The 14,347-nt window shown below is 53.4% G+C and overlaps 8 protein-coding genes across 8 annotated transcripts; 1 reads left to right on the top strand and 7 right to left on the bottom strand.

Moving 5' to 3' along the window:
* Positions 1–73: 73 nt before the first annotated feature.
* Positions 74–997, bottom strand: RHO25_013039 (uncharacterized protein; the record flags this gene model as incomplete). Its single annotated transcript, XM_023604311.2, has 1 exon — positions 74–997. The coding sequence occupies one exon, from the start codon at positions 995–997 to the stop codon at positions 74–76; it is 924 nt and encodes a 307-aa protein (XP_023450106.2).
* Positions 998–2,013: 1,016 nt separating this feature from the next.
* Positions 2,014–3,031, bottom strand: RHO25_013038 (uncharacterized protein; the record flags this gene model as incomplete). The annotated part of the gene is made up of 2 exons (XM_023604310.1): positions 2,014–2,742; positions 2,798–3,031. 2 exons carry the CDS (start codon positions 3,029–3,031, stop codon positions 2,014–2,016), a joined length of 963 nt encoding a protein of 320 aa, XP_023450104.1.
* A 1,059-nt stretch (positions 3,032–4,090) lies between these two features.
* Positions 4,091–5,121, bottom strand: RHO25_013037 (uncharacterized protein; the record flags this gene model as incomplete). Its single annotated transcript, XM_023604309.1, has 2 exons — positions 4,091–4,828; positions 4,888–5,121. The coding sequence occupies 2 exons, from the start codon at positions 5,119–5,121 to the stop codon at positions 4,091–4,093; spliced, it is 972 nt and encodes a 323-aa protein (XP_023450154.1).
* Positions 5,122–5,935: 814 nt separating this feature from the next.
* Positions 5,936–6,921, bottom strand: RHO25_013036 (uncharacterized protein; the record flags this gene model as incomplete). The annotated part of the gene is made up of 3 exons (XM_023604308.2): positions 5,936–6,580; positions 6,639–6,863; positions 6,919–6,921. 3 exons carry the CDS (start codon positions 6,919–6,921, stop codon positions 5,936–5,938), a joined length of 873 nt encoding a protein of 290 aa, XP_023450153.1.
* Positions 6,922–8,202: 1,281 nt separating this feature from the next.
* On the top strand, positions 8,203–9,045 carry RHO25_013035 (uncharacterized protein; the record flags this gene model as incomplete). The annotated part of the gene is made up of 1 exon (XM_023604307.2): positions 8,203–9,045. The coding sequence occupies one exon, from the start codon at positions 8,203–8,205 to the stop codon at positions 9,043–9,045; it is 843 nt and encodes a 280-aa protein (XP_023450156.2).
* A 768-nt stretch (positions 9,046–9,813) lies between these two features.
* On the bottom strand, positions 9,814–11,358 carry RHO25_013034 (uncharacterized protein; the record flags this gene model as incomplete). The annotated part of the gene is made up of 1 exon (XM_023604306.2): positions 9,814–11,358. One exon carries the CDS (start codon positions 11,356–11,358, stop codon positions 9,814–9,816), a length of 1,545 nt encoding a protein of 514 aa, XP_023450155.1.
* Positions 11,359–11,936: 578 nt separating this feature from the next.
* RHO25_013033 (uncharacterized protein) lies at positions 11,937–12,656 on the bottom strand (the record flags this gene model as incomplete). The annotated part of the gene is made up of 1 exon (XM_023604305.2): positions 11,937–12,656. One exon carries the CDS (start codon positions 12,654–12,656, stop codon positions 11,937–11,939), a length of 720 nt encoding a protein of 239 aa, XP_023450108.2.
* A 992-nt stretch (positions 12,657–13,648) lies between these two features.
* RHO25_013032 (uncharacterized protein) lies at positions 13,649–14,344 on the bottom strand (the record flags this gene model as incomplete). The annotated part of the gene is made up of 1 exon (XM_065603632.1): positions 13,649–14,344. One exon carries the CDS (start codon positions 14,342–14,344, stop codon positions 13,649–13,651), a length of 696 nt encoding a protein of 231 aa, XP_065459704.1.
* Positions 14,345–14,347: the final 3 nt, after the last annotated feature.

Genomic DNA, 14,347 nt, shown 5'->3' with positions numbered 1-14,347 from the left:
TTAGGCTGTGAATGTTTCAGTCGGTGACAGAAGGCAGGCCTGTCAGGTTAGAATAGCGCAGCTGCCAACTAGCCTAGTCCAATGGTCGAGCAAGGTCTGGATGCTCCCGAAGAGCACGTTTTACCCATCGACGCATGATGTCTAGGTCCATTGTAAGAACCTGAGTGGTTTGCTTCGGCAGCCAATCAAACTGGTCAGACTCAGTCGTAAGCAGAGAAGAGCCGCAGTTGATGCCACTGACGTGGGATCCGCGATATAACGGCTGCCGTCCACTGTCGTTGAACGAATGTACAGGAGCTACGCCTGTCTTCTTGGTCGTTACGATTGGTAGCAGATACTTGCAGATAGCGAAGACGTTGTCTTCCCATATCTGGAGCTTCACCGGCGTCTCGGCGTAGTAGCAAACATCGGCTTTACAGTTGAAAGTCTTCAATCCTCGGACATTGCTCAATCTTCTAACGAATGGGAGTTCTGCAATGTCGCCATCTTGAAGGGCGTAGAGCCATGGGAATTTGTCCGCAGCCCACTCATCCTTTCCAAAGTGGTCGCAATCGACTTGTATAGTCAGGTGTCTCAATGTGGAGAAGTCTTGGAGGTAATCGAGCGAAAGGCTTGACAGTGTAGCAGATCGAGTGAAAAGTGCGAACACCTTCTGTTCAGCAATGTAAGCCATGATGAATTCAGAGCCGTCGGAAAGGTCGAGATGCTGAGCCTTCACGAACGCCTCGATAGCGCTGACAAAGAAGCGCTTGGACACCATGTATTGATCGACCTGTGGTTTGAAGGGTCGGATGCTTGTCGACCAGCCTCGCTTTATTTGATACAGCTGCCAGTCTGTTTGTTGTTCTTTAGTGGTGAAGCCAGATTCAGCGGGGTGGCCATATGCAAAGTCGCAGATCCTATATAGTAGTTCCTGCGGCAGTCTGTCAAAATGGCAGACCCCATTCCCCGATGCGGGAGATCCAGCTTGTGATGAGGTTTTGGGAGCCAACGACATGTTGGAAATTTCTGGAAGAGTGACTGGCATAGATGCTGTTGTTGTGTGTAGCTATCTTTGTCGGTGTCTGGGTGTTGGTGAAAAGGAAAGGGGAAGGTTTTGAATCGTGGACGAACGCAAGCGCCATTCACTAGCGCAGCTTCTGATCGAGAAGTTAATTTTCACCGCAACAGTGAACCGATGAACACAGTGAATGACTATAATTCCTGTGTTGCTCCAGTACCCTTTATTCTGCTTCGAAAGAGCCAATTCATAGCTTGATCGAACGTACGTCTCATTGTGTCAGATCTTCAAAATCAGAGAAAACTAGCAGGGCATCCGTGGGATAGAGAACATCGTAGAAGCTCAGACACGTACTATTCAAGATTTTCAGAGCGTCAGAAACGCCTGTGGTATCTGTGGGCTCGTGATCAATCACCTTTTTCAAGCCCAGGCCATGAATTTTTATCAATCCGCGATTGCTAAACGGCTACGCAACGAAGTCGGTTTTTTTTTTTATCTCGAATAGGCCTGCGATAGGAGACTACGCTGTGTAGCAAAGGCCCACCAGTGCACGACCTTAAACGTGATTTCTGGCAACGTTCAGCATGATAGTCGATGTCATTTTGAGCCCAGCTGTCATATTGCAATGACGAGACTTCCTGGCTACATAGCTAACGCTCAGACTCAACACCAAGCTCGTCCATATCTCTCTACAATTGCCCTCGAAGAAACAAGCTCATACTCCATAAGTCCAAAGTTTGGGATGTCACGCACATGGACATGCTCTGCTGGAGACGCAGGGGCGGTGAGTCTTCATCTGATACACGTTGCGGGCAAATCAGCTCCGCCAACTGCAGTGAACCGGTTAGTTAAGCTGTAGACGTTTGAACCTCGAGAGGATCGCTGCCGGCATCATGTCGTGCGGCAGAGTGCCACATTCGAAAACTCGGTCCAGTCATGCCTCTTCCTGAGTTGCGGGAGTGGCTCCAGACCCGATTCTGCAATGCTCGTAAAAAATGTACGAAGGCCAGCGCTCAGTTTCTAGCTTTCAGATCGGAAATCTCGAGAGGTCGCGCAAGTTCTGGATTCTCCTGAAGAGCACGTTCAATCCATTGACGCAATTCATTCGATTTGAGGCCCATGACTTGGGAAGCCAGGACGGGGATTGGACCGGCTAGACGAATTGTTGGTTTGGTGAGAGCGGATTCAGTGCCACTGACGCGCGATCCTGGGTAAAGTGGCTGTGGCTGCTTGACGCAATGCGAATTCGCTGCAGGGATTGTTGGGTTTGCTGCATTGGTACTGAATTTTCGTGCAGTCACAATCAATGTGAGATAAGTCTGTAGCGTGTCAATGTTACATTGCCACATCTGCTTCTTAGCCACTGTATCGGCTTGGTGACATCTGCCAGCCGTGATGGCGAATGTCTGCACACCTCGCAGAGCACCGATGTGTTTGACAATGTTCAGTTGTGCGAAGTCGTCTGGTTGGAAGGCGTGGACCCATGGATAATTCGTCGATGGCGGTGATCCAAACCTGAACTTGTATTCATCGAGGACCAGCTCGATGTTCCTCAGGCTCGAGAAGTTCCGGAGCGTGTATATGTCCTCCAGAGAAGCAACCTTAATGTCTTTCGCGAACAGCTGGAATAGCTTCTTTCCAGATACACGATCGGATGAGAAGTAATATTCCCCCGCTGTATGGTCAAGTCGCTGAGCCTTGACATAAGCTTCCACCGCGCTGAGGAAGAAACGCTTTGACACCTGCGTCCTGATTAGTAACTGCTAGATATCTTCTAGTGAAGTAGGGAGTACTTACAAGAAATCGATCTACGTGATGCTCGAAGGGTGGTATACTGGCCAATTTCCCCACTTCCAAGAGATCCTCACGACTTTCCATGTATTGGCCTTTCGTGATAATAAGACGCTCGGTTTGATATCCATATGCAAAGTCGCATACCATATCGAGCAGCTCCTGCGGCAGCTTATCGAAGTAGCAAATTCCGTCTTGCGGAGCCACTGCAGCTGGGGAGGTTGCGAGCGCGAGCGACATGACGACAACACTGCTGGTACTGCGTCGACGAGAGCGGTGTGTGCTGTGCAGGTGCTGGTGCTGTTCACTGAAGCTCGGTATTGCAATGTCTGCTGCGTTGTTTTGCGATTTTTGGTTAGGTTGAAGGAGTCGATCCAGCAAGTGAGTGCTTTTGAGACGTAGGAGAGGAATGAGTGCTTTTGAAATGTAGGAGAGGAACGCAATGGTATTCACGAGCGTACGTGTTCACTGGAGAGTGAATGAGCAAGTGCAGCAGTGAATGCGAGTCGCCGTACCGAGAACGCAGTGAGTGATTGACACGGTCTGCTGCTTGTTATAGACAATGCAGTGACAGCCTTTGTACAATTCCTGGGTTGCATTGTCACCAATTGCCGAAGGGTGGTCGCTGCCACTCTGCAAAAGCAAGTGGTATTTTTACTACGAAACAAGTTCTGGTCAAAGGCTCTGGTGTATATTCGCGAGAGTGGTCGCTTCGTATATGTCGTATACGCGTGTGTGGAGGAGGAAGGAGGTATTGCATTGCAGAGAGAAGTTGGAGACGTTGTTCAGATGACTACCCTCCGTTCTGCGTAATCGATGTTTGTCAGTGGGATGTCTCAGCAACATGCACTTCACCACATGGTTGAGAAGACTTAGTGTCGTGCTGGGCAAGTTTGCGATGCTATGTAGCTTCCTCCAATTTTGATCAGCATCAGCGTCATCATCTGTCCCATCAGAAGCAAGGCCCTTGATCAGCGAGAAGTGAAAGCTACCAGTCTGTCCGTCGTGCAAATCTCAGCCGAACAGTCCTCTAAACCCCATTGATGCTCAGAAAGTGATCATAATTAGCAAGACTGTGAAAAGTTTTCGCCACAGCGACTCCAGCCACCGAGCGCGCAAATAATAATATCATATCACATGTCTCGCGATAGTAAGACTCAAGTACAGCAGTCTTGATCGACAATGGCGTCCGCACGGCATGCAGACACTTCATGTGCTGCACTTGTGATAGCAGGAGCGAGAATGGATCCGTACCCAGCAAGTCTTGCAGAGCTCGACCAGTTGCTCCGGAAGTTGAGCTCATCTTGAGGTGGCGAAGCCTGGGTCGTCGAGCAGTGAAGTAAGCTCTGGATGTTGGCGAAGGGCGTGGTCGACCCACCGCGAAAGCTGATCCGCTTCTAAGCACATCACTCGGGTGACCATACTTGAGTCAAAGGCAACTTGCTGGGGCTTGAAGGCGAAATGTGGCTGAGACTTGACGCTGATGAGCATAGATTTGCAGCCGATGCCAGTGACGCGCGACCCTGGATATAGCGGCGTCGACTCAGTATTGTTGGCCGAGCTATCCAGGGCAGCCTTTGGCTTTGGTGCCGTGACGAATTTTCTCACGTACTTTTCGAGCGCGAGGACGTTTTGCTGCCACACCTGCCTCTTCCGCTCCGTATCAGCGTAGAAACAAGTGTCGGCAATGCAGGTGAACGTCTTCAGGCCCCGGAGAAGGACCAAATGCTCGACAAACTCAAGGTTCGCGAGATCGTGATCTTCAAAAACATGCAGCCAAGCATACTTTTTGCATGGGAGCCCGCTCTCAAGTTTGAACCCGTCGATAACAACTTCAACATTCCGTAGGCTCGAGAAGTTCCGGAGCAAAGAGGCGTCGGCATACGAGTTCACTTTGACGGATCTGGCAAAGAGTTGGATTGTACTCTGTCGACAGAGGCGGGCCTTGCGGTTGAGACTGGACCCTGGTCCCGTCTGATCTAGCTGCTGAGCCTTGATGAATGCTTCAGTGGCGTTCAGGAAAAACCGCTTGGATACCTGCAGTCTTGATCAGCGATTGCCGAGCGTAGGGCCTTCATGAAGTGGGCAATATTTACGAGGAAATGGTCAACATGGTGCTTGAATGCGGGTGCGCTGGCCAATGTGCCTCGTTTCACGAGGTCTTCTTGATCCTTCTCCCACTGTAGTCTCGTGATGATGCGCTTTGTACTTTGGTGTCCGTATGCAAAGCTACAAATCATACGGAGTAGCTCCGGTGGCAATCTGTCAAAGTGACAGACTCCGTCTGGCGGGGCCACGATGGCTGGCGAGGTCTCCTGCTGAAGGGGCATTGTGCTGGCCGTGGTTGTTGTCGGTCGGGGAATGGTGTTGTGGTGTGCGAGGTATTGCTGACTCGAAGTTTGTGTGGCAGCCTGCGGTCGAATTCGAGAGGGAAGGAGCAACGCGTTCGACGCGTGCTTTTTCGCCCACCAAATTCGGACACGTAGTTACACGCGCAAGTGGCTTTGGAAAAGTGAATCGCGAACTGCAGCAGCGCGTCTTCGCGTGCATCCTGGGCCACCGTCGCAAAATAATCGTGTTGGCATGATCTTCGCTGCGAGGGGTTAATGAACAACATGTGTTGAGCTGTCGCTTTGCGAAGGTCCCTGATACACTGTTGACTGATGAGTGAAAGTGTGCATAACAGCTCTTGGTCTGGTCACATTACCTTCACTTCAGCCCCTCCCCTTGAGTGTGCGGCTGTCCAGGCCTCGATTAACTCAGTATCGCTCTCGTTGCATACCGGAGGCCCTTGCTGAGGTCCATCCAAAGGCGACTACTGTCGCTACGAGGATCGAAACCTGCGGAAATGCTGCCTCCAGTCACGCACGACTCGAACCGCTCCGCGATCGTTCAATCCGGCTGTGTGTTGAGCTACCACAGGGATCCTCGCGACCATTGAGCGGACCTCAGATCTAGCCAGATCACAGCGCAGTTTGATACCTAGATCAGTTGGCAAGAGGGGACAACATACGATTCATGATACATGCCATTGTTCGATTCTTAAAGCGTTGATGAACGCCTCTCTGTAGCCATCAACTCGTACGCCGCTCTATGCATGCGACTCCGCCGTATGCACTGGTATCTTACACCCCAGCAGATTGCCTACTCCTCCATCTTCTCCTCTTCATCGTCCTCGCCTTCCAGCGCAATCTTGGCCAAGCGCTCTGCTTCCTCCTTCATCTCCTTCGGCACAGCCTCGTGTCGACCCTTAGTCGGCCCGTTGACTGAGCTGATCCAGGTGAGTTCTAGCTCGAACTCCTTGTCTTTGCTGTCCTCGTGCGCAGCGTAGATGATGCGCGCCGCCTCCTTGACGCCCTGCTCCAAGCTGATGCACTCGCCATCCTTTGGATCCAGCTTCAGCTTCTCCAGCTCTGCCTTTGCGGTCTGTCGTCCCTTTCCTGTTGCAGCGCCGTAGTATCCCCAGTACAGACCTGATGGCTCGATCATGTAGAGGTATGGCCCGCCTTCCTTCACGCCTTGCGTCTTGCCACCTGCTCCGACCTTTGGCCCGCTTCCGACAGCTCCGTCAACGTCAACTTCTGTTTCAGCGTCCCAGCCACCTACGATCGCGGTAATGCCGAATGGTCGTACGGAGGAGTAGAGAGTGTATGCTTGCACGTAGGCGCCCATGCGGTTGGCGAGAGATGATGTGGGGATAGGAGCCTTGTAGGTGCCGCGCCATTGTGATGCCTCATCGCGGGCACGAGAGACGAAGTGGCGGCCATCGGGTAATAGACCAGAGTGGACCTAGTGACCAGCCTCATCAGTATCACAGCCAGCTTCAAAGCACCATTTCCTCACTCACCACACCGATATTCCTGTCGACAGTTGCTATCCGGTTGTTTGCATCCTTCTTCATGAGCTTGCTGGTGACGAGCTTCTCGAGCGCCAACACCACGCCATCCTTGCATCTGATGCCGATGGCGGTGCCTCCATTCTCGACGGCCTTGACGGCGTATTCGACCTGGAAGTTGCGTCCATCGGGGGAGAAGACGGAGTTGGAGAGATCGTAGCCTGTGCCTATCGACGTCTAGAACATCAAGTCAGGGAATGCGCGCGTGTCGATATGAGGCTGTTTCAATTACCATGGCTGCGTTTATGAGAACTGTTTGGAGGTGAGCGGGGGTGCAGACGGCGCGGACAGGAGGCGCTGTTTGGAAGTAGCGCTCTACTGTTCGTCGTCGAAATCAAGTGCCTGCGGGAAGGACGATGCAGCGGCGGTGATGGGTCGAAGTGGTGTGGGATTGATTGTACGTAGTGATGGAGCTTGCATTCGAGACGCGCGAGCTCTACCTGCCTAACTCCGCCCGCCGGACTAGCGCCTGCTTTTGCGACTCAATATCTGCTACCGCCTACCGTAATGTCGAAACAGACAATCTCGATCTCAAACGCAACGCCGAACGAACGCCTCACTCTGCTCCGCCTGACACAAGCTGATAGGCGATACTGGAGTTTGGACATGCTCTATACTGGCCACTGCAAGATCCGCCGAACGTCGACGTGCAATTCCCCAGGACCGGCCGACGCCGCACAAAGCAGCGACGTTGTTTCTGCCCAACGGCGTCGGTCCCTGCCAATCACACCTGCGATCTCCCCGATGCCCGTCTAACTTAGCGTGCGGATGACGCAGACTAAAATTGGTCACACCTTCGATATCATCTCCCTCCCTCTCCTGTCCACCCGCTACTTCATATACCGCCTCGTTCCCTCTTGCACCCTCCCTTCGCCCTCTAGGTAGCCTCGATAGCTGTACTTACGACTGAATACAAGATCTTGCCAACCCTCCCCGCCCCGCGCAAATCTCCGCGAGAAAGAGTCGGGAAAGAAAGGACAGGTGCCCCTCCTTTGTTGGCAACCTGGAAAAAGAATCGCCGACGCCTCTTGCTTTTCTGCTTTGATAGCCGGCGACTTACACCTCTCACCTGACGTGGACGCTTGCCTCGACGAGAAGCTATACGAGTTGTATCGACGAGGAAAGAGAACACGGAAAGCTGAGAGTGGGAGAAGCTGCTCGTCAACTGTTGCGCTTTCCTATCTTCCTTATATAGCTTGCTCTGCTCCCCAAGGACTTGGACTGGAATACCCTGGACCTCGTGACCGGGTCAGGAGCAATTGGGCCATCTGCAGGACACTTGATTGTTGGTTCGATGCTGGGAGTGGTTGTTCACTACTGCGACAGTTGCGGCTACAGCACCCCTGTCGAGTACTCCGCGTCGGTCTGGATACAAGAGCATACTTGCAATCACGTAAGACCCGGCCTCTCGAAAGAAAGGCCGTCCACCCCGTTCGTGCTCGACTAACTTGTTTGACTTTGCTAGTGCGGCAGCAAAACCTTGGGCGCCAGAGTTTCGGGAGAGAGTAAGACCACCATGAACACTTTCCAGCACGATGAGCTCTCGCAGCTCTTTGCCAAGCTTTCGACGGAGCAGCAGCAGAAGGTCATTGCCGAGCCGCAATACGAAGGACAGGCTCGAGCAATTGTCGAGCAGATACAAATGGTTCCCGAGAAGATCGATGCACCCCTCACCTTTGCTTCTGCACATTACACCCACTCTACGCATCTCACAACAGATACGCAGTCCGAGCCCGCTCGATCTCCCCCGCCACCATATCGAGAGTCGATAATGCCTGCGGGCATGGCTGAGATGCTCCTTCAGCATAGCATTGAACCAACTTCATTGCTTCCTAATCAGATTGAGCTTTTTGCGGGCGCAGACAATGAGCAGAGGCTTCGTCTGCTTGAGCTTTGGAGGATCGCACCGCCAAGCTACACGCTTGAGCAGCACTTTCAGGCGCAGCACGAGGCGACGAGCGTTGAGAAGGAAGAGGCAGAAGCCAGGGCAAGGTATGAGCAGCAAATGCAATCCCGAATCTTACCGCGTGAGGATCACGATTTCGATACGTACGTCTCGGAGCCCGTCAGCCCACCTGCTGTCCGTGCCCGGGCTGCGAGTATTGCGAGCGGAGCTGCGTACCTTGCCAAAGGCGAGGCAGAGCCGTACATGAGCAACGGCTATCAGCAGATGCACTCGGACCCTGTGTATGCTGCAGGACTGTGGCAAGCGCCTAGTTATGCCCAGGCGCAGCACCAGCAGGCGATGGAGGATCAGTACGGCATGTACGAGCAGATCAGGTGTCACGCAGACTGGGAGAGGATGAATCAGCGAGCGATGGATGCGCAGCTCGGACAGGACGACGATATGGTGATGTAAATGCAGCAAAGTTAGATACCATCGTGTTTTGCTTCTTCTTTTGAATGAAGGATTTTGTTTTTGTGGCCGAAATCAGGTACTTTCACGAAATGATATTGAAAGCACGGAAGTTGCATGAACTGATCTGACTTGAAGGGTAGAGCTGTCCACGAGAGATGGTAATGGCTCCCGTGACACACTTTCGCACATCTCTGTCTTGAGGCCAGACCAAGAAGCAGAGACCTCCTCATTCAAGCAAGATCAATCGTACTTGCAGCCGTATTTCTCAGTAATGTCTGAATTACGTCTTGAGCCGTGTCCAATGTCCTGAGCTGAAAAGCCTCCATCTCTCCAGAGAAAGATGTACCTCCTGGCAATCGCTCCACCGAAACACGGCGGCAGATTCCCTCGCGAGGCCAGGTCAACGAGTGGAGAGCTTCCTCCCAACTCAGAGAAAGCAATATCTGGTACTCCGGCAAGACCTGACACGCGTTCCCTAGATGTGGCGAGCCTCGTGAGCTGGAAAACCTTTCTGGCAGTGATAATATTTCCGAGCAAGGCAAGTGATTCTCAGCCGTAACCACAGCGGTCTCGCACCCCATGGAAGTAACAATTCAAAAACAGAAAGAGAAACTTCAAAAAGATAGGCAAGATTCGTGGCAGATTGTGCCCGTGCAGAATTTCTATTAGACAGACTCTGGCGCTATACTCTACTGTATACCACTGTCATATCTCCAACGCTGCCCTTGGCTGTATGCTTCCTTCTTGGAACACCACAGCGGCGCCTCTTTACTCCACCATAACTGTGCCTTGCTTAAGCCCAGCATCGGCAATGGAGAGGTCCAGCTGATCTATCAAGTTTTTGCCCAGACTGATCAGCTCGAATGTGTCTCCCTCCTGGCCCTCGATCGGGCTAGCCTTCAGCCACTCATAGATCCTCCTCACCGGATCGGAGAGGTTGAACCGTCTGATGATGCGACCACCAGAGTGTCTGAACTGTATCCTCGTTGTCTCCTTTGGATCGGTACTCGTGGGCTCTTCGTGTGGACTGGTGGCTGAGATTCTTGAGAATGGTGTGTCCTCCTGTGCTGGTGCCTCCTCGTCCACGTCCATACTGCTATCGTCCACAACAGGTGCCTTACCCTTGCCATTCGCCGAGCTCTTCGTCAAAATGTCGGGATCCTCATCTTTCGGTGCGGCGCTACCAGCACCCATGCTGGCTTGCATGGCCAACTCGAGCTGCTCTTCCTCGCTCATTTGGCTGATGTCCTTCTTAGACTCCTTGCGCTTTGTCTGCACTGGGTTCTTCATGTTCATCTTCAGACTGTACCGGTCGAGGAATTCGTGCAGATCCATGAGGAAGTCAGGGGCTTTGGGTGCTGGTGATCCGGACCACGTCTTGACCTGCTCGCCTGTTCGCGGATCGATGATGGCAATGTGTGGGTATGCGGCCTCGTTGTCGCGGCTGTTCGAAAAGTAGTAGTTCACGTAATCGCTTCCTCGTGGGTCGTCCTTGCTGTACTGCAGAAACAAAAAGTGCTCCTTGATCGTCTCTCGAATCTGCTCGTTCTTCCAAATGTCTCGATTCAGCACCTGACAATCGAAGATGGAGGGATCTTGCACGTTAACCAGGATCCACTTCTCAGCCTCCTTGCCCTCGTCTCGCGCATCAGCGAGCGACAGCGGTGTAATCAGATCTACCGGCGGCCTGAAGAGGTCGGCGAGGTGGCTTGCCTTGGCGGACTGATCTGATGAACCTCCTGTTGCGCGTGAGAGTGCTCTGCGATGCGCCTCTGGATCTGTAGGGTCGTCACCGCTCCAGATGGATCGCGATTCGCTTTGGTTGAAAATGCCCGGCGCTGCACGAGAGCCACGCATCTGATTCCGCCGCATGAGTTGTTCAGCAATAGCCGCATTCATCTGGCCCGGATCGCTGGGGTCAAAGCCGCCGTAGCTGCCGGGCCCCACCAGCGTTTCTGTCGTCCGCGCAATGGGTGCTCTCACTTCGTCTTCGCCACCTCTACTGCTGCCGCCGGGCCCGCCGTACATCTCTTCTTGCAGTCGCCTCGCCATGGCTTCATCGTCCTCGACGTTGTGCTGCGGTCTGGGCTCATCCTCGTCGTCGCTGTCGATTGTGATGGGGTCGTCTCTGGCCGTGGTGGGTGCTGAGGCATTCACGTCTGCTCCGCTGCCACTGCCGAGATCAGGATTGCTGAAGAAGAGCTCGACGGCCTGCTCAACGTTGTTGTCTGTGAGTTGAAGGAACCGCTGGGCTTGTTCGGGCGTTCCGGACGTGAAAGCCGTGAAGGTGGCGATATCTGCGTCGTTTGCCATCCTGCAGCCAGCTGCCCGCCTGGCACGCTAAGGGTACTCGTGTTATGTCCCTGGACAAAGGCGTATGGGCGGCGTGTCTGAGGAAAGTTGGTGAAGTTGGGTACGATTGGCGGGGGCGACGGGCGCTCGGAGCGTCGGTGGTGGGTCGAAGTGATTGCACAGGCGCGATGTAAAGCGACTGACAGTTGTTGTAGTAGCAAGCACGCAAACACAGGAGCAGGAGGAGATTGTTGTGCAGGCGCGGCGACGCGTGATGCGTTCGAGAGATAGTGCAGGAAGCGGCGTGCGGGAAAAGTGACTGCGAGCACGCAACAACGTCACCAGCGCCTGCCTGTCGGAAAGCGAGTCAAAAGCTCCGACTTTCACGCCTCAGGCTTCACTTTTCACTGCGCCGATAATGTCGCACAAAGTGAACGGGTGAATCGCTTCATTCCGAAATCACAATGCTATCTGATCTGGCTGCTTTCAATGTGCCAATACCGCACCACATCGCGTTCTTCCATCAGGCATTTCGATGTGCAGCTCTCCCGTTGGACTATCCCGCTCTCCTCCAACTTCAAACCTTCCAGGCCAATGCCTCATCCTCCCAATAGTATCTTAGCTTTCGGTGGCCATAACAAATCTAGTTCTGCAATGTTCCCTTGCTCTCTCCACTTTTCTGCATCCTCCCTGTTCCCCTCCAGCATCAACACCTTCTCGCAGAATCTCGATCGATCTCGGCTCTTCAGAAACACCAGGTTGCTCTCTGACCTTGACCGCAACAAAATCTTATTCCAATCAAGTCCTTCTCCTAGATCTTTTCTCTGGGCTGCTGGTCTGCGGGAAGCGGTGAGAGGTACATATACCGTCTGCTCTTCGGCACCAGTAGCAGACATGGAGGCTTGTTCGTGACCCCAGAGCTCTGCTTCGTCGATGGGGAGGGAGGGACTGCTCCAGAATCTGCTGTTGTTTTCTGTCGGATCTGGTGACGATGGCCCTGTTACGATATCGTGGATTATGGACTCGACCTCCGCTTCTTCTAGGTCTTTGTCACTTGCTTTGACATGATAGGAATTGGAAGACACGAGGTTTCGGGCGTCGTCGTTCGTTTTTAGAGGAGACTGACGCAGGTCATCGCGGTACATCAACATCATGGAGGCAGGTCGCTCTCCATCGGCCGGATCGGAAGCGTGATCCCCACCCTGGAGATCGGCGGGCTGGGAGACGTTGGAGAGGTGGCGGGTATACTGAGGCTGTATCAGGTAGTTGTGAGCGGAGAGGCCCATTGGATCTCGAGAGGCTTCGAAGGGAGCGAGCATGGTCAATGGAGTTGCAGCGTGAGACAAAGAGGCCGCCATGAGAGAGAATCGCTGACCGAGATGGGTTGGAAGTGATGGTGTAGATCAAGTGCAAGTAGCTGTGACTGTATCGAGTCACAGGTGGCGCGTGGACGTTGGTGCCATGGGGCATGGTGCATTGAGGCTGCAGCCTGAGACATATGGTATCGTGTCTATCTGTTTAAACAGTACCTTCCTCGACCCCGAGGGCATAGGGTATTGTGTCATACATCCAATGGCCGCGTGTCAGTAAGTCGACACCGAGATCGAAGCGATGCGACCTGGTTCCAAGCTTCAATGCATCTGATCTTCGCGATTGGAGATGAACCTATAGCCATTAGCACCTTCACCAGACAACTTGGGGCGAAAGCAAATCTACCTGTTTGCAAGATCGTGGACCAGCATCGGTGTCCTTGCATGTTGGACGCTGGCTATAGAGGGGAGCCAGTTGGCGCGGCAAAATTGATCCAGCGCATGATTGATCAGATTGTCATTACGTCGCATGTCCCGCGGAGCACGCCGTCGCCGAAACGATTTGCGAAACGAAGCGGATCTGTTTGACGAGGAGCCATGGTGGAGCAGCTCGCTGTCTGGCTCTTCATACGCTCATTTGAGAAGCACTTAACCTGCACAGCCTCAGTCCGTATGGCACGACGGACCAGCGTGGCCATCAGCAGTGTGATCATGATTCGTGTGACGCACAGCTTCTTGGTGGACCGGGCGGGGTAGCCGGTAGCACGGGCGCTCAGAAGCATCGTCGAGGTCCTCTACCAATGCCGTATTGTGAATGGCATGATGGAAACGCTGTGCTGGAGCGGCCGCTGCAGCCAGACCAGAGGGACCAAGGTGTAGTAGCTGCAGCTGTACTGCAAGTACGTCGCATGACACTTCGCTGCAGTTCCTCATTGGTCATGGCCCAGTGGCCATGGTGTATCCCACTCGTTTTCCTCCATTCTCCGCGACGGCTGCCGCTTTCACGATGCCAGCAGCGGGCAAGAACGTGATCTTGATAACAAGCCAGGAGATCTTGGCGGCGAGGGTGGCAGACTCTCCGCCGGTTGCGAGCAATCACCACCCTCGTAGAACCCACTGTCATCCGACATTGGAACCTCAGGTACAGAAGCTCCATTCCAGAAACTGTCGTGTCGCATCGCGAACTTGGGTCGTTTCACGACTGTTCCAGCTTCAGATTGTCGATCCGCAGATCCGTCGTTGATGTCGACACAATCAGGCTGCCTCTCTCGCTTGACGCCGATGAGCTGCATCGCCGCCTCGTCAGGTCTCGTCCTCGATGGGTGGCAGCACGCACTGAGCTCGTGGATGTCTCGTACTTGCCTAATGCTCGATCTCTGTGGACTGGTGGCGGGAGCCGTGGTATTCATTTCTGCAGCAATCTTCACTATCCAAGCAACAGCTTGATATGTGAAGTCCACAACAGCTTCCGGAGCAGGCGGATCATCGCTCGTATCCGGAATTTCAATCGTGCATTTCGCGGTGGTGTTGCCGAGAGGCAGTTCTATTGTCTTGGTGGTTGACATAGGATATGGCGATGAGCTGGCGCGCAGGATGCAGGTTTGATCGGTAACAGACACTTTGACAGATTCTGTTCGGAGAGAATCGCGAGGTGTAAGTTGCAGGAGCAACACCTGTGAGCGTCGGGAACCATGCATGGC

The sequence above is a fragment of the Cercospora beticola genome, chromosome 9, assembly GCF_033473495.1.
Source record: "Cercospora beticola chromosome 9, complete sequence".
Classification (NCBI taxonomy): Eukaryota; Fungi; Ascomycota; class Dothideomycetes; order Mycosphaerellales; family Mycosphaerellaceae; genus Cercospora; species Cercospora beticola.
The sequence above is the reverse complement of the archived record's forward strand: the minus strand, read 5'-3'. Positions and strand labels throughout refer to the sequence as shown.